This window comes from Prorops nasuta, unplaced genomic scaffold (assembly GCF_024137725.1).
Source record: "Prorops nasuta isolate Cenicafe-Biocafe unplaced genomic scaffold, Cenicafe_Pnas_1.2 PNAS00010, whole genome shotgun sequence".
NCBI classification, from domain to species: Eukaryota; Metazoa; Arthropoda; class Insecta; order Hymenoptera; family Bethylidae; genus Prorops; species Prorops nasuta.
Genome location: NW_027116807.1, coordinates 8,301,735 through 8,325,750, shown reverse-complemented (window position 1 = coordinate 8,325,750; position 24,016 = coordinate 8,301,735). Strand labels below are relative to the sequence as shown.

The 24,016-nt window shown below is 31.0% G+C and overlaps 1 protein-coding gene and 1 long non-coding RNA gene across 2 annotated transcripts; one reads left to right on the top strand and one right to left on the bottom strand.

Moving 5' to 3' along the window:
* The first annotated feature begins 1,539 nt into the window (after positions 1-1,539).
* Positions 1,540-2,951, top strand: LOC136777161 (putative nuclease HARBI1). Its single transcript, XM_066733237.1, has 4 exons — positions 1,540-1,745; positions 1,836-1,982; positions 2,075-2,342; positions 2,418-2,951. Exons 1-4 carry the CDS (start codon positions 1,540-1,542, stop codon positions 2,949-2,951), a joined length of 1,155 nt encoding a protein of 384 aa, XP_066589334.1.
* Positions 2,952-20,584: 17,633 nt separating this feature from the next.
* On the bottom strand, positions 20,585-21,239 carry LOC136776945 (uncharacterized). The gene is made up of 3 exons (XR_010823192.1): positions 21,029-21,239; positions 20,769-20,933; positions 20,585-20,690 (listed from the first exon to the last, which is right to left on the bottom strand). It is a non-coding gene; the product is annotated as an uncharacterized lncRNA (long non-coding RNA).
* Between the last annotated feature and the right edge of the window lie 2,777 nt (positions 21,240-24,016).

The following is a 24,016-nucleotide window of genomic DNA, read 5'->3' as shown; positions in this document are numbered from 1 at the left end:
TATATTAATCATACTAGATACGACTTATGTACTTGCCGTCCTTTTTTTACAAGCAAAGCTTGTTTTTTGTGGGTTGAATATACCACGCAAAATGTATAGTAAGTGTGATTCACAGAGAAGAAACGAAGTATAGTGTTTTAGGTATAATAAGCTCTCAGTGCTTTCGGAGTTCGGACGTGTTTTGGCCATTAATCTTGCGTCGTGGCGTTGTGTAGTTAGAATCAGAGGGGCGAGGGGATTTCTAGGGAGTTTGTACGTAGCTGTCAAATGGCGCGATTAACCCTCAATTTTGTATCATCAACAAAAATAATATTTTCGGAAAACGATTGTGGAAAAGAAGGAAGGATTTTAATAAATAACAGAGAAGACAAAATATATCAGATGAGTATAAATTAATAAAAAAAATGAAAATTATTGTGAATTTTTAAGAAAATATACTTTGTGGTTCTTTTTTTTGTTACAGTTGAAATCCGGTTATGATGACTTTCAATTAAGGAAAAAAGTAATTACAGACCAATAAATGAAAAAGTATTAATACATTAAGCATTTCTGTACGGTCCAGTCATTTCAATAATTGTGACTTAATGTTATAATAGTGAATGTGTAAGCGATTAGTGCATATACAACAAACTCTTATTGTAAATTTAATAATCTTGTATGACAATGTTTTAATTGCTATTATTTTAAATTAAAGCTAGTTTAATTAACATATTTTTATTTCATCCCTTTCTCAAAATTCTAAACACACATGGTAATTACCTATTCTTGTAGTAGTCATATATTCGTTAAATTACATACAAAATTACAACTGTTTTATATTTGTAAAGCATAGCTGTTTGTTGCAATGATTTTTATTATTCAATGTGAGACATATCGCATTTTGTTTAGGAAAATGTCTTATTTATCCGCCACATCCTTCCATATCTTATGTAACATTTATTTGCCTTGTTAGTTCTTTCTTTTAGTTTTCAAAATATACGATTAATTTTTTGCTATTTTTATATACACTCAAATATAGCTATTCTATTGACTAATTAATCTTATAAATGTCAAGATGATTGGTAAACCATTGTTCTATTAAAGTTGAAGAATGGACACTTGAATTATTTTACTTATAATGTTTGGCATCTCTTCCATAGGATATCTTCTCTTTAAATTTGAGAGGAAGTTGTTCTCCAATACATTTAAGGATATTGCTGAATTTATCTTGCTTTTAGCTTCAAATAATTCACATTTGGATATCCTTCCTCAATATAGGCTGCGTTCCGTTATTACTGCCAGTACAGTACATCTCTAGTAACAGTGACGTCATTACAGTATACTGCTAATAGCGTTCCGTTTTTACTTTAGTACTGCGAGTATACTGCCTAAAATGTAAAAAGGAACGGATTTGCAGTAAGCTGTAGTTGTGATGTGGCTTAATGCTAGATTATGCTAGATGTATTTGGTACAGTCACCAATCTTAATAATCTGTTTTGAAGTCTAATAAATTGATTTATATTAAATTTTATTCCAAATTGTGGTTTTTTGTAAAAAAGGATGGAGAGGAGAGAAATAATTTCGTCGGCTATAAATTTTATTATTTTTGAAATAGAAACAGATTCTGATGTTAGTAGTGATGATAACGATGAAGTTTATTTTACGGAGCTAAGGACTATTACACGAATTTCTAGGATAAAAATGAAAAATTATTTTCAAACTATTGTGTGCAACTACTCTGATGCTGATTTCAAATCACATTTTCGGTAAGTTTTAAACAATAGAATAAATATTTAAAAGTAGCAATAATAATGGTTAATTAGTTAAATTGTTTGCATGTAAATTGATTGTTACAGAATAACACGAAACACGTTTCACTTCTTGATAGAACTACTACATCCTTACTTAGAAAGGAAATCAGAAAGATACGGACGTCATTCACTTTTGCCAGAAAAGCAATTGCTTCTATCGTTGTGGCTTATGGCAACTCCAAATTCATTTAGGTAATTTTAAATTATGTTTTTCAATTTCATTCAATATAAACAAGTAATAATACATTTTAAAATCAACATATTAAATTTTTGTTAATATACAGATGTGTTGGAGATAGATTTGGTATAAGCAAATCAACTGCTTGGAGATCTTTTCGAAGGGTGATTAATGCATTATATAGCTTTCTACATACATTTATAAAATGGCCATTAGTCGAGGAAGCAAAAACAACAATGAGGAAAATTAAACAAAATTATAGGTTTCCGAATGTAATTGGAGCCATAGATGGTACCCACATAAAAATTGCTGCACCACGAGAAAGAGCTGAGGCATATATAGACAGAAAAGGCAATCACTCTTTACAACTGCAGGTATTTTAAACACTTTCATCATTGAATATTGCTTTTACTAACGATTTACTTATACAAAATATGTATTTTTTCTAGGCTGTATGTGATGAAAATCTAAAATTTCTACATGTGTATTGTGGAGAAGCGGGATCAGTGCACGATATGCGTGTTTTCAGATTATCCAACATCATAGACATGTTGAATGATACAAATTTTCCTTGCAACAGTCATATTCTTGGAGATGCAGCATACGAGATCCAAAAATATGTAATGGTCCCTTTTAAAGATAATGGTCACCTTTCGCAGGATCAAATAAAATTCAATACTATTTTATCATCTTCACGAATGATTATTGAGAGAGCTTTTGGTCTTCTTAAAGGGAGATTTCGAAGCATTCTCGATAAACTACCCATGACCAAAACAAACCAAATTCCACGTTATATTATTACCTGTTGTATTTTGCACAATATTTGCATATTAAGAAATGATATGTTAGATAATATACCAATTCTTGTCAAACAAAGAAGTGATAATCGTGTAAATTTTAATACTAGCAATATTAATACTTTGAAAGCAGAAGGAATTTGTAAGGGAAATGCCATAATGTATTTATTAAACAACGAAATATAAATATTTTTAAATATGTACAGCATTCCAATTTCTTAAGTTATGTTAGATCTAATACATACATATTAATCAAGTAATCATATTCTTTAAATTTGATTAGATGCACATTATTCTCTATAAATAATTGAGCAATAAGTAAATTTGTATCGTTTTATTCCATAATTTGTTTCACTTAAATAAAATTACAATATCTTTCTTATATATTTAAGTAACAAACATGACAAAATTTTGGGTTATGTATAATAATAATTTTGACAAAGCAGGCAACTTATTTCATTTAACAAAAAATATCATAATAAATATACTTATGTATTTATGTAACAATCACTAAGTTTTATATCATACCTAATAATAATTATCACAGTGAGCGATTATGTATCGCTTAAACAAAAACTTATAACTTTTTCTTTATATTATTTATGTAGCAATCACAACTTTCAGGTTATGCTTATTGATAATTATCATAATGAATAATACTGGTTATTCTTTGGATAAATTTTGTAACAATTGATGCATTACATCAATTCTATTCATCTTCTCTTCATGCCTTCTGTTGGCATCTTGTCTATTCAGTCTCTTTTCCTCTAATAATAACTGTAATACATCTTTTTTATTTTTTTTCCTTGGCGGTTCTAAAAATAAGATTATAGATAAGTAACACCTAATTATTTTTATCTGCATTATTCTTCTTTATCAGTAGAGTGCAATATAAAAATTTAAAAGTTATAGTTATAATATTTAAGCCCTTTCATAAACATTATTTGTTCTTTCTTTCCTATATATGACCCTTTCTATGCAACGTGGAAATGTACATATTTTTTCTTTCGTTATTAATAAGAAAGATAATGCAGATAAAGGAATAGCTAGATTATTGCGTCACAATATATTTATAATATATTACCTTCATTTTCTTTATCAGGTTCAATTGATGTTCCAGCTACTGCGACAGGCTGTATCCATGGTTCCTTTTCAAATATATCTTGTAACATCTATGACATATCAAAAGCTATATAAATTATTTGAACTCTAAATATTTTACTATCTATGTAAGCTAATTAAACTTGTGGTGAAAATATATACCTCATAATGCTTGCAAGTTTTCTTCTCATTTCCCGAGCGTTTATTGTGATCCTTTACTTTTTTGAATGATCGTTTCAATGCTTGCAGCTTCGTATTGCATTTTTCAGGAGCAATATTATAACCTTGTTCTTTCATATTTTCTGATATTCTTTTTAATAAACATTTTACACTTATTTTCTTATCCTTATTATCTTTATAAGTTGCTAATAATAATTTCGTCTCATTATCAGACCAAATGTGGTGGTCTATAGATGTATCTACAAATATTTAAGAAAGACATGAATAATAAGTATAATTTAAATAGAAAGGCTGATATATGGCTGAAGCTTACTTTCTGTACTTTGAAAATCATTCACCTCTTCTGGGTCATCTACTAATTCTTCTTGTAATTGATTTGAATTTTCATATAAGCTTTGAGCAAATATAATATCTATAACAAATATACATATTTTACTATATACAAAAAGAAATTATGTTATAAATATAATTTAATACAAAGTAATTAAACTTACCAGACCTAGCCTTTGCAGCAATTTCTGCATTAACCATTATTTTTATGGTTTGATTTTCTTCATTGAGAAATATTAATTCTTCTAACGAGGCTGCCATTTTTATTTTTGTGGAATTACTGCTTGTACCTCACCTCGAAAAGCCCAGTAAATGCAGTAAGAAATTGGCAGGAAGTGACGAAAAATTCATGACGTCATGAATTTCCCTAGGACTTTTGCAGTATACTGGAAACTTACTGCAAGCTATTTTGAAACGATTTGAAGTATACTTGCAGTATACTCCGAGTACATGCAGTAATAACGGAACGCAGCCATATAATACATATTTTGTTAGTCCTATTTGTTTGTGAAATTTATCTGTTCTAAAACCTTAATTAATCCAGTTACTAGATATATAATATATCATTTTCAAAGAATTGATATCTTTCTATCAATCTTAACAATATCATAATAGATGTAATGAAATATGTATTCTATATTCAAAATAGATATCCATGCGTGTAGTTGGAAAACTATTTAAAGCTGAAAACAAGATGAACTCAGCAGTATACATATACCTTTTAAAGAACTTTATCTTCACAAATATTATCAGAACATATCTCGCAGAAAAGTTGCCAAATTTTAATAGCATCATTCAAATGTCCATTTTACAAATTAAACAAGATAATGGTTTAACAATCATTTCAACAATTACAAAAATAATTGCAGATCAGCAGTATTATTAGATCTGTGTGTATGTATAAATGATTAGAAAATTAATGTTATATGATATAGACTGGAAGAAAATAGTGCAACGGAGCCAAATAAATGTCGCATAAGATATGGAAGGATGTGGCGGATAAATAAGACATTTACCTAAACAAAATGCGATTTGTCTCATATTGAATAATAAAAATCATTGCAACAAACAGCTATGCTTTACAAATATAAAACAGTTGTAATTTTGTATGTAATTTAACGAATATATGACTACTATAAAAATAGGTAATTACCATGTGTTTAGAATTTTGAGAAAGGGATGAAATAAAAATATGTTAATTAAACTAGCTTTAATTTAAAATAATAGCAATTAAAACATTGTCATACAAGATTATTAAATTTACAATAAGAGTTTGTTGTATATGCACTAATCGCTTACACATTCACTATTATAACATTAAGTCACAATTATTGAAATGACTGGGCCATACAGAGAAGTGCTTCATGTTTTAATACTTTTTCATTTATTAGTCTATAACTACTTTTTTCCTTAATTGAAAGTCATCATAACCGGATTTCAACTGTAACAAAAATAAAATAACCACAAAGTATATTTTCTTAAAAATTCACAATGATTTTTATTTTTTTTATTAATTTATACTCATCTGATATATTTTGTCTTCTCTGTTATTTATTAAAATCCTTCTTTCTTTTCCACAATCGTTTTCCGAAAATATTATTTTTGTTAATAATATAAAATTGAGGGTTAATCGCGCCATTTGACAGCTACGGACAAACTCCCTAGAAATCCCCTCGCCCCTCTGATTCTAACTTCCCCTCGCCAAGACTCAAGATTAATGGCCAAAACGTAGTATCCCGCAAGGACAGAAACTGTAGCGTAGGATCCCGCAGTGAACAGAAACTATAGCGTAGGATCCCGCTGGGAACAGAAACTGTAGCGTAGTATCAAGGTTGCCAAGTCCGCCATCTTGAATAGTACTACGCTCTATAGTAAGTGAATTTTGATATAAGGAATGCAGACTGCACAAAGTATACTGCCAGCGGAAATACGTCAGTAGCCATCTTAAATGCAGAACGTAATATATCAAAAATTATATATATTATATTCACAGCCTGTCACCGTGAACGGCGTGAACGAAGACAAATGTTAGTATACGGAAAAATAAAGTGTAATAAAGAAATAAGGAGTAGTGACAGCTTTGATCTATTTGACAGCTGATGTACTTATGGTAAAAGTGAATAAATAAAATAAAAATACTTTTCTTAAATTGATTTTTAATTTTGATAAAATGGTCAAATGTAGCCATTAATTAATTAGATTTGGTAATAAATACAAAAAATGCGTTTTATTATAACAAATGAGTTGAGGTAAAATAAACTCAATGTTTTTATATTAATTTGTTAACAAATGCATTTTTTTATTTATTATTGAGTCCAATAAGTTAACGGTTATTAAAAAAAACATTCTTTGTAATGAAACAAAAAATGAAAAAATTTTAATCTTCACCAAGACTCGAACACGAGCCCACCGCATGACAAACGGCAACCTTACCGCCTGCGCTACAGCGCTCACTTGATGTACCAAGAGCAAAACAGCCTTTTAAAGACTGACTACAATTCTTTCACTAACTCGTCATAAACGATCAAGAATTAGCTGTAATAATAGATACATTTATCTACATAGCATTATTGTACTAAATTTATTGTTTTTAATTTGAAGCATACATTTTGCATGAAGATATGATAATTTAAAACCATTCAGTACTCTATATACAAAACTACTCATATGCTCAACTATCATAAATTAATTAAGTAATATTATAATATTTGTTATATGTAGTCGAATAACTATGATAAACCAGCATATGAATAGTTTTGTATTTAAAGTATTGCATGAACATCCTTAAAGTATCGTATCTTCATGTAAAATGTATGCTTCAAATTAAAAACATAATAAATTTAGTGCAATAATGCTATGGAGATAAATGTATTTATTATTGCAGCTAATTCTTGATCGTTTATGACGAGTTAGTGAAAGAATTGTAGTCAGTCTTTAAAAGGCTGTTTTGCTCTTGGTACATCAAGTGAGCGCTGTAGCGCAGGTGGTAAGGTTGTCGTTTGTCATGCGGTGGGCTCGTGTTCGAGTCTTGGTGAAGTTTAGAATTTTTTCATTTTTTTTTTCATTAAAAGGAATTTTTTTTTTAATAACCATTAATTTATTGGACTCAATAATAAATAAAAAAATGCATTTGTTAACAGATTAATATAAAAACATTGAGTTTATTTTACCTCAACTCATTTGTTATAATAAAACGCATTTTCTGTATTTATTACCAAATCTAATTAATTAATGGCTACATTTGACCATTTTATCAATATTACAAATCAATTTAGGAAAAGCATTTTTATTTGCTTTGAGTTTTTAGGTAAACGCAGCACCACTTCACACGGATAACACGTAAAAATGTCACGGTTAGCGGTAGTCGCTCTTCTTCTAAAGCCAATGTTGCCTGAAGTCCAAATCACACCTATGCTCTCCAGGCATAGTTGTGTTTGTACCGCTTCCCTTTAAATTTTCTATACTTCTGCTGGCTAGCGCTTATCTTCATTTTTGTTGCTAAAAGCTTGATTCTGGCATCACTGCCGTGTGGAACTATTAGTTTGCTAATAAAAGCAGAGGCTTAATTTTAAGAGATTGCAACATATAGTAATTAATATAGATACAATTGTAAAAAGAAAACAAAAATTTTATTTTACATATATTAACTTTAAATAAAATCCCACAAAGTACTGTAAAATATCTAACATGTTATATTATATATCTAATCTGTCAGCTTCTTTATTTTAATATTCATCTCAATTATCACAGTTTGATCCTCAGCGATGACACAGTAACCACATTATGGTGAATCTATTCTTTTCTTTTAATGTTCGATCCACAAAGCTTCATCCTCAGCAGTGATACAGTAAACACACGTACATTACTATAATTTAATCTGAAACAAAATCCCACAAAGTACTATAAAACATCTTACATTTTATATTATATATTTATTCTGTCATTTTCTTTATTTATTATTGTATTTACCCAGTTTTTTCACTCGTTTATTTTATTATCCGTCTCAATTAACATAGTTTGAATCTCAACGATGACACAATAACCACATTATGTTTAGTCTATTCCTTTATTTTAATTTTGAAAATCTGTATAGCTCCATCCTCAGCACAGTGACATAGTAAACACATTACTATAATTTAATCTGAAATAAAATCCCACAAAGTACCACAAAATATTTATATCTTACATTTTATATTATAAAATTTATTGTTATACTTATCTAAAATGTTCAGTCCTTTATATACTTTTAAAAATTATTTTTATGTACATTTTACAAATTTCTTCACTTTATTTATTCACTTATACCATCAGTACATCAGCTGTCAGTAAGATTAAAACTGTCACTTTATTTCTTTATATTACTTTATAACTTGTGGTATGTATATACTAACATTTGTCTTGGCTCACGGACCATGCATTATGTATTTTGAAATTAGTAATTAGAAATATCTATATTGCGGTCCCTCTACAGTCTCTACCCTCTGACGTATTTCCGCCGACCAGTAGTATCAGCAGCGACTATAGCGTAGTACCCAAAATAGTACTACGCTATAGGATATGTCGCTTTTGGGTACTACGGTAGTACCGAAAGTACTACACTTGGCAACCTTGCGTAGTATCCTAAGGATACTACGCTATAGGAAAATTAAACTACGGTAGTATAATTATACTACACTTGGCAACGCTGCTCTACAGTCTCTACCCTCTGACGTGTTTCCGCCGACCAGTAGTATCAGCAGCGACTATAGCGTAGTACCCAAAATAGTACTACGCTATAGGATATGTCGCTTTTGGGTACTCCGTACTAGGGAACTACGGTAGTACGGTAGTACCGAAAGTACTACACTTGGCAACCTTGGTGGGGCAGCGTTATAGTTCCTCAAAAAATCTCAGAGTTCCTAGGTGGCGCTGGTGTCGCTACTTTGACGACGCCGATATCCCGCCATTTTCCGACCGGCGACCGCCATATTTCTTGTTGCTTGAAAGAGTTGAAAGTCTTTTACCGTAAATGTGTATAAAAATACTCTTAAAGTAAAGTTATTTCGACAGTAATTTTAAATACTGAAAGATGTTTGAAAGTTGTTTTTAAGTGTCAGGAGCTACAAGAGCAATTATATAATAATAACTTCAACCTGATTTTCTTTTTTTTGAAGTAAGTAAAGTTCAATGTTATCGAAGGTGTTAGGTTAATTTCAGTATAATGAAATATTAAAAAATGATTTAATTTCTATTTCTTGTTGTATACAGAATTTAGAACCAATCGGCGTGACAAAATCAACTAGGATGTCTAAGAAAATGCCCTAAAACTAATTATGCATTGTGCCAGAATGAACAAACAAAAGCAAGGAGCGAGGACACTTCATTTCAATGAATGTAATTGGACTAAAATGGGTCAAACAAATTAGAAACCAGGTTTGTAAAATCTATCTTTGAATGGTTTAAATAAATATAAAGTATTTTATAAACATTTTGATAAAAATGATGTGATGATGGATTCTTCTGTTTGTAGGCTAAAGAAAAACACTATGCCACCTTGAAATTTACCATCAGCGCAAGCTTATGAGAATTTGGAAGAAATGATCAATGACCCTCTTGCACTGCGAAAGGATGAAAGTGAAGTTCATCAGGTTTTTAGTAAATGTAGGATGTAAGTGATATAATTTAAAACCTATTTGAAAAGATATTCCATCAATTTGCTTTAAAACAAAAATAATCGAAAGTAGTAAATAGTTTAATTACATATTTCTTTAGAACATCTCATTAGTAATATTATTATTTTTTCCTTTTTAGCATGAAATAGCACAGTATATTCAATGTGGTAATTTAACATAATTTTCGTGCTTAAATTACTATATATAGAAAAATCTAAACGGATATTTAATAAAAACAGATTATCAGCTCTTTTTATTTTAACTTTGGTTAGATATTTCTTAATTATAATAATTTAAGTATCAAAAATTCATGTAAAATCACTACGTTGAATATACTGTGCTGTTTTTTGCTGAGAATTAATAAAGTAATAAAATGACTAACGAGATATTCTAACAAAACGTGTAATTGAACTTTCTAGCAATTTGCAACAGAATATATATTGTAGAAAATTGTTTTGTATACCAAAACCTATTTAAATAAAAATTGTCTGTGTCAATGTTATGGAAAAATCGAAAGGTCGTTCCGTGATCTATAGGAAGAAAAACGTAAAATCTCTATGTTTCGGGAAAATCATGTTAAAGATAAAATTAAAAAATGAGGCAAGTGGGATGTAAGGTACATTAAAAAATATTTTAAAATATGAGACGGTCTAATATATATATATATATATATATATATATATGGTCTCAAGAAAATTAAAACAAAATTAACTTCATATATTTGTCATTTAGGAAGTAGTACAGAAATTTTCATTATTTCAATCAAAAGCTTAATCATTTTAAGGTTTTTGAATGAGACGAAAAAGATTATTGTATAATTTTATACGAGAGGAATAAAATTAAGATTTAGACTGTTTTCACCTTCATATAAACCAATAGATATATATTTTTATACTTATGATCGATTATGTTAATATTAATATGATAAGTGTAATTTTAATTGTGTAAACTTTTATTTATTAATAGGTTCTATATGATTTAAAGCACCTCTCATGATTTGTTTTGTATTATAATTTTGCTTTAAATTGTGTATATCCTCCTAATAATATATACGTTATGTTTTGTATAGGTATGTTAATTTATGATTTCATAATTTTTTCCTTTATACTATTTAATTATTGTATAATGTATGATAAATAGTATATTAAACTTGTTATGTTTATTTCATATCTATTTTGTAAAATTATTTTATTTAATAAAAAACTGTTTAACCTTTATATATTTGTAATTATTTATTTTTAGTATTTTTCTTTAAACTTTAACTTTGAAATTATATATGACTGAAAAGTCCGGTTAGTTCCTCCAAAAAATCTCTTAGTTCCTAGGTGGCGCTGTAATCACGGCCCCACTTCTTAATACGGCAGTGTCACCCCCCTGAGGAGTCCTTAATTTAAGAAGCTCCTTAAGGGTAGAGGGTAAAGTGCCATAATATTTTCCTATAGCAAATTTAAGGAACTTTGGGTGAGTAGTTTATATTATGCAGCACATGCCCTCTACCGTCTCATCAACTATAAAATAATATGATATAGTAATGTTCATCCTTCCTTAAACATTTATGTACTGTATGAGGTTAATTTGGAGATTATGAAATCATATATTTTTTCTTTCAGTTACAAAATGTTGACTGTATAATAGTTTTGAAATGCAAACTATTCTTATTTTTTATTGAAATTAAATAAAACTTATTCAGAAAACATACAAACACATTTTGATTATGCATGTCTACACAATTTAGTGGATACATTGACGTGTTTAATATTATCCTTTACTAAGGAGCGAACTCATAAATAAGTAAAACTTGTATGCATGTTTAAACAAATATTTGTATTCCTTTTTTAGTGTTTCTTCGTCTGCAATAAAATAATTTTTTTTTCATAAATTACGTAATGCTTTACTATTCTTTTTTATGATACCATATAATCGTTTACAAATTCCCCTTTTCATATTACACAATTTTAATGTTTTCTACACTAAAGCTGAAGATATTTTTGATGAAGAATAATAGTTATAGCCTTTCTAAACACTCGCCTTTGAGAACCTTATAATTTCAGCATCACTTATCTACACCCAGATTTTAACAGTCTAATCTCACTAGTGTTATAGCTGTTACTTATTGTATTTTAAAGTTGCTTTTTATATTCCTCTTTTTTATAATATGAAAAGTAATTAATACACTTTATTTTAATAAATATTTACACAGACGTGCCAAATCTCATTTTCCTCATTTTTAAAAATGGTCGGGGACGATTCTTGTAGATCTTATTGTGTTGTAAACGAACCTGATTTTGAAATTACTCCAGTAAATCAGATTTTTTTTTAATTTTTAGCTTAAATAGTACAAAATGGCTTTTTTCGCCATTTTCATTATTTTACTTCAGAGAACGAATTTTGTTTAAATTCCACAATTAAACCATATAGTATTATTCGTTAGCTTTAAAATCCATTTTCAAAACTTATTATACTAGCAGGATGCGATGCAATAGTGGTAATTTACAAAAAGAAAATTTGTTCTCTAAAATAAAAATCATAAACTGAGGAAAACAGCCGTTTTTCAGCCATTTAACTGATATTTCAAAACACCTGATGTGATAGACAAATTTCAAAGCCACATTCATATTCAGTAAAAAAAATGGAAGAATTGCCCCCCCCCCCCCTCCTTCCCGTCCATTCTTGAAACTGAGAAAATTGAATTTTCCAGGTCTGTGTTATTGTTGAAGATATAAAGTCGTAGCAAACTATACATATTACAATAATAGCATAGATACCACACATGCTACCATAGGACTTGTTGAATTGTTCTCATCTTTTCACACCGTTCAGAAAATACTTGTGAAATTTCCTTTATGGCTGCTGGTAAAAATTCCTCCATTTCCTTATCTCATTCTTGTATGACAATTCCAAATATTTTCTTCTTTTATATATAAGTTGAACTTCCTGTAATCATTAAACACGGTATGAGGATCTTAATTGCAGCTTCGAAACTCGACATATAATAATAATATGAAAAATACATTAGAATATTACAAATAATATCAAATCAACAGACCTATTAAAGACACTATCTCAACTAGACCTAAGACTGTATGATGAAATTTTTCTAATTAAATAGTCAAGAGTACTTTCGATATGTAAAGTATTAGTGTTAATCAAGCATATAAACACAATATATAACATGCTATTGTTAGACAATATGTCAAAAATTACTAAGTTGATCTTTCACTCTTTGTCGAAGGGTATGGAAATTATTCTGTGGGAGATTTCCATTCTATGTAAACTTCAGATCAATAAAAAATTGAAGATGGCTTACAATAAATAAATGATTAAATCTGTAAAATAAACAAAATACATCCACAAAGCATACAAAAGATTTATTCTTGAATATGCACTTATTATATACAAAAGATATACTTATCTAAAAGTATTTTTGTTATATTCTTTGTGCATATGCCATATGGCATCAATATGTATAGTGAATGACAGGCCATTTCTCTTTGGTTTTCTTACAGAGATGGTTATTATACTTTTAATTCTTTTATGCCTCAAACTTTCTATATTACTTATTATAATCTTTTAATTTCAGCTGTGAGTATCAATGCACACACATTTACATGAAAACATTTTTGGATTACTTGTGTTCGTAAGTTTCTTCTACTCGCACGCATGCGCACAAAATACATTATAATATAGTCTACTCATCGAAAGCTCCATCCCTAGAAAGTAACTATAAAATTTTATGGCACTTTACCCTCTACCCTCCTTAAGGACCGACTATGAATACGGCCGTAACTCTTAGCGACAACTTTCGGTATCGTTAAGTCCAGTTACCGACAAAAATCGCTAAGTGCGATTCTGTAACTCAGAGTCAGCGATGATTGTCGCTTGTAATGTCGGTACTGTCGGTAACCTACCGAATCTTACCGAACAAACGTACCTTTCCTTTTTAAAAAAACTCTCAGTTCAATCTTAGTTAAGAGACGGAGTTACGAACATGGAGTTAATATAAATTGTACTAAACCGAAACATTTAGCTGAGAATTGATATTTCACTGAGTTTTTTATTGAAAGGAAAACTAATAATATCGTTATAACTTAACAACGACCGAGATAGATGTCGCTAGAGGTTCAACGGTACTAATATAAAATTTATCCGACGAATAACTTTAATAAACCTTTACTTTTCCTTGGACGCATTCCACCAAAAACTCACAATGCTCGTAATAAATAATATATACCACGTCAACTATTATATTGTGAGTGTTTTTGGCCTCAAGTGGGTCAAACCCCTTAACGACAGCTGTCGGTATCGCTAACTAGTAACTACCGACAGTTATCGCTTGCGCTAACGAATGAGCGATTCTGTAACTTTAGCTTTACGACAATAGTCGGTGCAACTCATATTTGTACGATAACGATAAAATTCGTTAAGGTTCTAGGGAAGTTGGTAATATTGGTGTATTTAATACCAACCGAAATAGGAATTTTTGTGTTACTTGACTATGTCAATTTTGACTATAGCAATTCTTACTATAGCAAAATTATCATATTTTATTTAAAAGAAGTATTAAAACGTAAGTATATTTTAATTAAAATAAGTATTAAAAATTAATGTTTTAACATTTTTTTGAGTCAGGCAATGTACAGTTAGTGCCTGTGTGCTATAGTTAAATAATACAATTAATTCTATATTTTAGAGAAAACCTCTGCATATATATATATACAGGGTTTTATCCTAAACAGAGAAGCATAGAAGATTCGTGTTAGTTGACTATAGAGCCGTGGAGCATGGAATCTGAGAGCCCTCATTGGTCAATTCCGTGTAGTGCCAACATAAAATAGGTCGTTGCCAACAGATTTTGTCTCTAATGCTTCTCGTAAGTGGAAATAGCAGAAATGTCAAAAAAAGTGAGGATACTAAAGGTAAAAGTAAATATTAATGAAGGGATAATAATAAAGGGTATGTGACAGTAAAAATAAATATGATGTAAAGTCAACTTTAATGTTCAATGTATTAAATAATATTGATTAAGTGTTTTTTAATGTTCAGTTATCTGTTGTAGTGAAATTAAGAGACTTCGCTTTAGATATGAATGGAGCGAGGAACCTGAAGAAGATGATTAAAGTAAAGTTTCAAGCGATGGAACTAAGAATTTTGAAGAATATGATATTGTTACGAGACCTCAATTCCTGAACAATTTTTGATTGGTGGTAGCAAACAGTAAGTTGAACCACATAATCTAATTTGTTATATTTTGTAAGTCATAATATAATAAAATGATTGCAGGTAGACTGTAGATTATAATTCAAAGTTTTGCTAATTGCGGCAAAGGTTTTTTGATAAATGTGCAGAAGGAAGAGTGATTTCGACTGTAGCTACAACGATGCATGACAATAGTTGCAGGGATGTATACAATTTCTATTATCACAATTAATAGTATTTATTATGTAGTTTGTTTCAACCATTAAAGAGAGGCATATTGTATTTAAAGCTACGTAAACTAATTAAGATTAGAATTTTGCACATTTACTAAAACACATATTCTTTTACAGAGCCATAGCTGGAAGGTACATGAGCTTTTTATCAAGATTCTATGGATTCAGCGGCTTATGATGATTCAGTATAAGAGGTTTATACTCTGGATGTTGGATGCAAACATTTTCATGTTTACTGCAGCCAGGAATTGATGTATTCCAAACATGAAAATTTTTGCATCCCACATCCAGAGTATAAACCTCTTATACTGAATCATCATAAGCCGCTGAATCCATAGAATCTTGATAAAAAGCTCATGTACCTTCCAGCTATGGCTCTGTAAAAGAATATGTGTTTTAGTAAATGTGCAAAATTCTAATCTTAATTAGTTTACGTAGCTTTAAATACAATATGCCTCTCTTTAATGGTTGAAACAAACTACATAATAAATACTATTAATTGTGATAATAGAAATTGTATACATCCCTGCAACTATTGTAATGCATCATTGTAGCTACAGTCGAAATCACTCTTCCTTCTGCACATTTATCGAAAAACCTTTGCCGCAATTAGCAAAACTTTGAATTATAATCTACAGTCTACCTGCAATCATTTTATTATATTATGATTTACAAAATATAACAAATTAGATTATGTGGTTCAACTTACTGTTTGCTACCACCAATGAAAAATTGTTCAGGAATTGAGGTCTCGTAACAATATCATATTCTTCAAAATTCTTAGTTCCATCGCTTGAAACTTTACTTTAGTCATCTTCTTCAGGTTCCTCGCTCCATTCATATCTAAAGCGAAGCCTCTTAATTTCACTACAACAGATAACTGAACATTAAAAAACACTTAACCAATATTATTTAATACATTGAACATTAAAGTTGACTTTACATCATATTTATTTTTACTGTCACATACCCTTTATTATTATCCCTTCATTAATATTTACTTTTACTTTTAGTAACCTCACTTTTTTTGACATTTCTGCTATTTCCACTTACGAGAAGCATTAGAGACAAAATCTGTTGGCAACGACCTATTTTATGTTGGCACTACACGGAATTGACCAATGAGGGCTCTCGGATTCCATGCTCCACGGCTCTATAGTCAACTAACACGAATCTCCTATGCTTCTCTGTTAGGATAAAACCCTGTATATATATATATATATTGTAACGTGGTGGAAACCCGTTACAGAAAAATGCTTATTGTTAGCTCTTCTTCGGTCTCCCCCTTAGTGCCTCCCGTCCCCTTGAGTATGTTTGTGAGTGAGTGAGTGAGCATAGATGAACCTTCCGTGTGATGGTAATGTAGTTACCCGCTGAAGGGATATTGTAATTGCCATCCACGGAAGGAGAGTAAATGTTTTTAGGACATGGTATGATTGCGGATTGAGCGAATGTCAGTAGGTTGTATATTATTTAGGATTAAATATTATATTCCTAATGGTAAATTTTATTCGTAGCTTATAAGACCGATTCCCTGCTCCAACATGAGCTAGAAAACTGTTATTGTCCTATCCTTTACGCTCCCATGCCCGAATGCCTATAATGCCCTCTCTCTCTAACCTTCCTGCCGAGCGCGGTTGTTTACGCGACGCTCCTACCGTCCCCTTACCCAGTCTCCCCGCCGAGCACCTCATCGGTTCCTTCCCGTTACCGCGCCGCGCCTCGAGCGCCAGGCAGCGAGTCCCAGTCCCCTCCCCTTAGCGCGCTGACGCCTCGCGCGCCTAGCTGCGTTCTCCCCGACCCGCGCCACTACCGGCCCATCGTTGCCGACCCCGCACCGCATCGCCCCGCTGCCGAGCCACGAAGCTATAGTGTCGTCTGCTACTAAGGACGACCACGCAGGATCTTCGCGCAGGAGCTCGCCAGCGAGATAGCATGTGAAGCATAGGAGTGATTAGCCGGAACGGCGAGAAATCTGGATCGCGGATCCATGCCTAATTATTGATTGGTTCCTGGATCGCGACCAGACCTATGCTCACTATGACACCCCGGAATGAGGGAAATAATTAAGAGGACTGAGGAATAAATGCCAGAATGGGCTAGATCTTGTTCTACTGTCAGAGCATCAGTACGTGGTTTAAGTAGAGAGCTGGGTCGTCGCCGCAATTATTGAAATTCGGTGTAATTCAATATTGCGGGCCCCAGCCATCGATTTACTGAAGTTTTGCGTGGAGTTCTCGTGGCGGACGTCGAGGTATCGCCGGATGTCATCGTCGGAGCCGCCGGAGAACCTTTTCCTTGCCCTAATCCCTTCCCCTCTTTGCTTTTTCCCCGCAGCCTTCTCGCCCGTAGCCTTTCCATAGTTTTCCCCAGTTTTCCCTTTAATTAGTGTTTAATGAAATCATTGTGCGCGTATAATAAGTGTGCCAGGACATCGCGGGAGGCCTCTCCCCCCGAGATTTTTTAGTGTTCAATAAAGATTGTGTCCTTGGAGTTTGATCGTGTCTTATTAATTATTTTTAACCCGGAATTCCTTTTCCGTGCGTTACAATATATATATCAAACAAATCATCTCTGGAAGTCATATATTTAAATTTAAGAAGGATATTGTAATAATAATGTAGGGTATATGTATAATACTTTTATTAATATCGTTTGTTAACAAATTAATGCTATTTTCGTGTATCTTTCTACGTCAAAATAAAAATATTTTCTTAAATTATAAAATTATCTAATGTAGATCTGTTTTACCCTATTCGAAGCTCTGCCATGTTGTTTCGCATCAGTTTCGATAGATGGCGCGAGGGCATAATCATCTGTGGCGTACTATATTTATAATGTACTATAGTGCGTTACCATTGTAGCCAACTCACCATAGAACAACTCATTATTAAATAGACCATGAACTGAGGTTATTTTTAGTGAACTAGTCGCGACATCTGTGGAGATTAGAAGTACTAGTATTATACTATTAACAATAATTACCCCTCTCTCATGGCGAATGGTCATCGAATACCGAAGCCAACACAGAAAGAAGGAAGGAATTACCCCTCTCTATATGATTTAAGATACTTAACGAAAATGTAAAAACTCTTTCTCTTCTTCGTGTTCCTTCGACAAGAAAGGACGTGCGAATAAAATCAAGTTAAAAATTCTGAATAAGTCTTCACTTTAAAACCTACATACATTCCGACGGAGCATCTGAGAATTACAGGGAACAAGGACGACGGGAATAGAGGCCACACATCTGGAAGCAGGTCCTTGCAACTTTTATTAAACTAATGCCTCTTAGTATTGCCTGTCACTAGATCGCGCTAGTTATTACGCGCTGCAATGTATATATATATATATACAAGACCCTGTATATATATATATCATACAAATTCTTAACATTTCAGTAACTATTACATTTTGGAAAGTAATGTTCGAAGATTGTTTCGGAAGTTATAGAATTAAAATTATTATATTTATTAGTATTATAAATAGTGGAATATATGTTATAGATATAAAGTCATGATGGATGATTTGAATGCTTCAAATAATTAATTTAATAAAGTTAGAATATATATAATACACGTATTGTATACATATATGTACAATAAAATATTAAGAAAATTTTAATTACAAAGTTAACTAATTTACATAAAATTTGGACATTTTTTTCTTTAACTGGTTTAGTTTTTGCTTGTCTCTATTTATTCTTGAGCAATACTGCTGCATACGCATCCTGACAAAATATTGGGTTATATGGAAAAACATTTCACCCTTATGCTCATAACAAGGAAAAGAAAGCCTTTCATATTTGAATACATCATCCAAAATATTTTCGAAGACATGAGTTGAATTACAATGACTTTTAAAGCTTTCTTCTAAATAAAGAATGAATTTGTATAAATATATATTTGGGTAATTAATTGTATGACCATCTTGAAGTAATAGATGAGCAAGGGATGATACAGGAGGAGTATGAAAAGCATTATCATGCAATAAAGATTGTTTGCAATTTTTACATTTTACAGTTGCTGTAATGCGCTTTGCTAAATCAGCAGTAAAATAATACAAGGCACAGTCCTTTACCTCTGGAGCTTCTACTTTACTATAATTATGTTCTGTCATAGATTCTAAACTCCATGACTCCCATGTATCAATTTGAGCAATTGTTGCTAAATTCTTCTTAACTTCTTCAATAATTTTCTTCTGATCACTACTATTCTTATAAATAGATTTTAATTCAGAAAAGGTTATTAAAGGTTTCTGAGGCTTGCATTCAACATTACAATTTCCAGTTTTTGGTGGCTTCAGGATAGAAAACGTAGATAGGATTTTGTGGATTTGGAGGAATGTACTACTAGAGGGGTGGTCATTAGAACCCCCAGCTTGACGAACGCTGCCAAAATAATTCTAAAGATAGGGGAGAAAGTAAGAAAAATTCAATTATTACAAATGTAATCAATTATTCATGAATATATAATCTGGAAGAATTAATTATTTGCAAGAAAATCATTTTCGTATCTACTATATCTATTTAAATATTTTCTCTGCAAATAAATTATATATTGCTAGAATGTAAAAGATTAGATTTTCTTATTAACTTTTGTATAATGCTGTAGAATATTGCTTAATTGACATAAACCTACAACATCCACACAATTTAAATATAAACTTAAAATTAAAGAACTATACAAAAGTTTATAATAAGATTTTCAATGTGTTGTATCACTTATGGATAAAATAAATTTTAATTGATTATATAAATCTGCAAACCTCCAATGGATCCTGATTTATTGTACCAGTTAAAACAGAAGAAAAATCATACTTCTCGGTAAGATATGTAACTATATCAATTGTAGAATGCAAAGTCACTCGCAAACCTTCAGCAGTTTGGGGTGTTAAAAAAAGATCTTTGGATAATTTACCATTCTGCACATTTAATTCCCACAAATCTAACTTATTAATAGATTCTTTCACAATCTAAAAATCATGAATACAAATAAATTACACAGAACAAAATTTCATATATATAATAGCTATTCAATTTATATGTAGTATGTTAATATTTATACATTAAAATTGGAATCATTAGGTTTCATCCCATTGTTATACTTTTTTAGATTCAATGCATCAAACAGTTTGTTTGTCCAGTCACAGAAAACTATAGTTTCCTCGCAATCTTTCAACTCTGATACGTATCCTTGAAAGAACCGTAATCCGCATGAAACTGAGTTACTGAAAATCTGTATTTATGTACTATATTAGTATATAGTTGTAATGGTTAAAAAGTTTAAAAAGTAACTGAAGAACAATGGTTTAACCTGCACAGCTAATCTGACTCGCATTTTTAAAGAATTATTTAATTAAATATGATTCGGAGTCAATTTTGGACAAATACGAATCTGGCCAGACCCTGCTAATTCCACATCTTTCTTGTATAAGGTTTCGAAGTCACTCCATCTGATAAATAACTTGCTGGGATCCATCTATATGTGTAAAAGGTATAATATAAAAAGAAAATTAACATTTCAAACAAATATAGTATACAAGAAAATTATTGAACATGATTAACAGAACTCACCTGTAAATTTGTATTGTTATATAATCGATTGCGAATTGTTTTTATGAAATGTGGTGTATCAGAAAAGATGAATACACGTCGATTATTATCCATTGGATGTTCGAAGTAATTCCGTAAATTTTCTTTACGACCACTAACCCCTACTTCGCACCAAAATTTACGATTAGTACTGGCACCATCATTTACAATTCCATGTACTTTCGCATCTGCTTTCTCCAATAGCACTATAGCTTTCAGTATTAATTGTGCAAGAACTTTTCCACCTACTGGCCCTCGAGAAGCGAAAACAGCTATTGGTTGTGTGAAATCATCGATCAAAGAATGAAACATTATTACCAGGCCATGATTAGCCTTTTCATTTAAATCGGAAGAATTTGAAGCTTCGTTTGCGAAGTTATCTGAACCAAAGTTCACCAAACCTGTATACGACAATGTATATACATTCACCCCGACACTTTCTCTAGTACAAATTTCATCCACTAATATTATTCCATGCTTTTGCAAGCTTCCCTTCTTTGCAAGAGTAACTTTTAAAATTTCAAAAAGTCTTGAATCAAAACCACAATCCGTATTTATTTTTGCTAGATAATTTCTAACAGTTCTTATACAAGGAAGTGGCAAAATGGCATTCTCAAGTATGAATCTGTATGTACTCGGTGAACACAAATGCAACAGCATACACAGAAGCAACCATTCATCAGAATACCGTCTACCTTTTATATTTTTACACTTTACAGCAGCTATAATTTCTTTTAAAACATATTTCTGATTCTCCTGCACATCATTTGAATTTAAATAATCATTTATACTGGACTCATTACTTATAATTTTCTGCTTATCATTTTGTAACTGTAGTCGCAGTTTTGACAAGTTTATTTTAGCAAGTTTTTTGGCTTTTTCTGATGATCTATATTTTTTCTTTAATTTTACTAACATTTTACTTCCACTTTCTGGCAAATTTATTCTTATACGTTTACATTTTGCATTACTGTTCTCTGCTTTGCGAATCCTTCTAGTCTTTGCGCTCTTAGCTTTTACCACTCTTCGACAGAATGTGCACATTACAGATGAAGATAGTAATAATAAACAATTAACACTACGCCATGTTTCACTTGCATCCTTACAAATTTTCATACTGATTTGTTCATTTAGATCAGGTGGAATTTTTAAACCAATGCAAACATTCAACTTGTCTAATAATGATATTAGATGCTGCAAGCTTTCTATGCTGCATATTGAACTAAAATCAATATTTAGTGCACTTTCTTGATTTTTCATTAGAGGCATACCAACTACACTTATTTGGAATGTCATATCATTTTCTACAATAATTTCTTTCTCTGGAAATATTTTAAGTCTTTCACATAGTTTCTTACACCTATTTTTAAATATATGTAAAATTGTAAATTCACTGGATGTAATGATTTCTTTTGCCCAATTAAAAATCATTGCTATATCTGATTTAATTAATCCTTCGAATAGCAATGTAGGCTGTGATAGTTCTGGTTCTTGATCTAAATTTGATTCTCCAGGTTCTTCATCTTCAAAACAATTTGAGTTACTCGTTGCATCTGCTTGTTCGAAAGATGGTCCTGCTTCTTTCACTGCTTCGGGTAAATATGATGACCATACAAATATCGATGGAACTGTTCCTTTCCTTAAACGTGGAACTGAATATGGTGACTGAAAGTAATCATGCATATTTAATTGCAACAGAGTATTAAATATAATATAAAATTATAATTTTTATGAATTGTATTAAATAACATACAATACCAAGCACAGCTCCATTTTTATCTAAAAGCTTTCGTTCCCATAATATGTCATCAGTTTTGAAATGCTTTTGACAAATATAATGCCCACTTTGTAAAGTAATTCCTGATGGCTCTACTGCCTTTTTCCATTTTTGTAAAATATCTTCAAATTTTGGCACTCGAAAAAGATGAATTTTCTCAGGATTCGACTTGTACCCTGATGTACAAAGACCGCCACTAATGGCCTGCAAGATTTTTTTGATGCGTTTAGGAACCATACTTCCCCATGGATTTTTCCCCGCCTGGACTGAGTGACTGGAAAGAGTATAGGATGTGTATGATAGGCTATCCTTGTTTAAATGCCTTAAAGAGAAAGAGAGAGACTTATACCGCGTTCAACCTGGTTTCTCCAGGCCTTCGTTTCTTATTTTCCTATCTCGGACGTCGCCATTGCTCTTCTCTCTCTAACTCATAGATTTCTATCTGCGTCTTTGTCTAAAATAATTCTACGTCACTGGGTGATTTTTTGGTGAGTCTATACCACTGGACCTATCTGTGAGTCTTGTGAGAGTGTGAAAAGTGCAGAAATGTCAGTTTGGCAGCGCGGATTTTTAATCAAACGAGTGTTAGTATAAATTGTTAAAGAGTTTTAATTTGTTGGAAAATGTTAACCAGTTATAGTGAAGTTATAAAATTTTTAATGACTTTTCTGGATTATCGAAAAAAACAGGTATACAAATTTTTTATACTTCTAAAAACTTACATTAAGTATTAAGGATATATATTAAGTTATTTCTTGTCAAAATTAATTTAATATATAAATGTATGAAACAAATAGATTCATGAATTTAAATAAGAAATACATAATAAAAAATATTATTATAATTTTTTAAATAATATGCAGATCCTAGTGTATTTATTATCATGTATAGTTAATTGGTAAAATTACTGCTAATTATAATGTCTCTTTTTCCTAGGCGTAAAGGTTCTATGGAAGGTCCTACCAGGAGTAAAGTGCATACGTCATAATGATTTCAACCAGAGGAATTAAGCAACGCTAAGGAATGGAACACAGTTTCAGATCACGCAGCATGCTCTCCACATCTATAATAAGCCAACCTGTTTTCTTAGATAAGTAATATTACTGATAACCATATATAAAATGTATTCAAACATGATCCTTTGTGGTTTCCCTTATGTTTCGCAGGTCAAATGTTCTAATAAGGCTGATGAG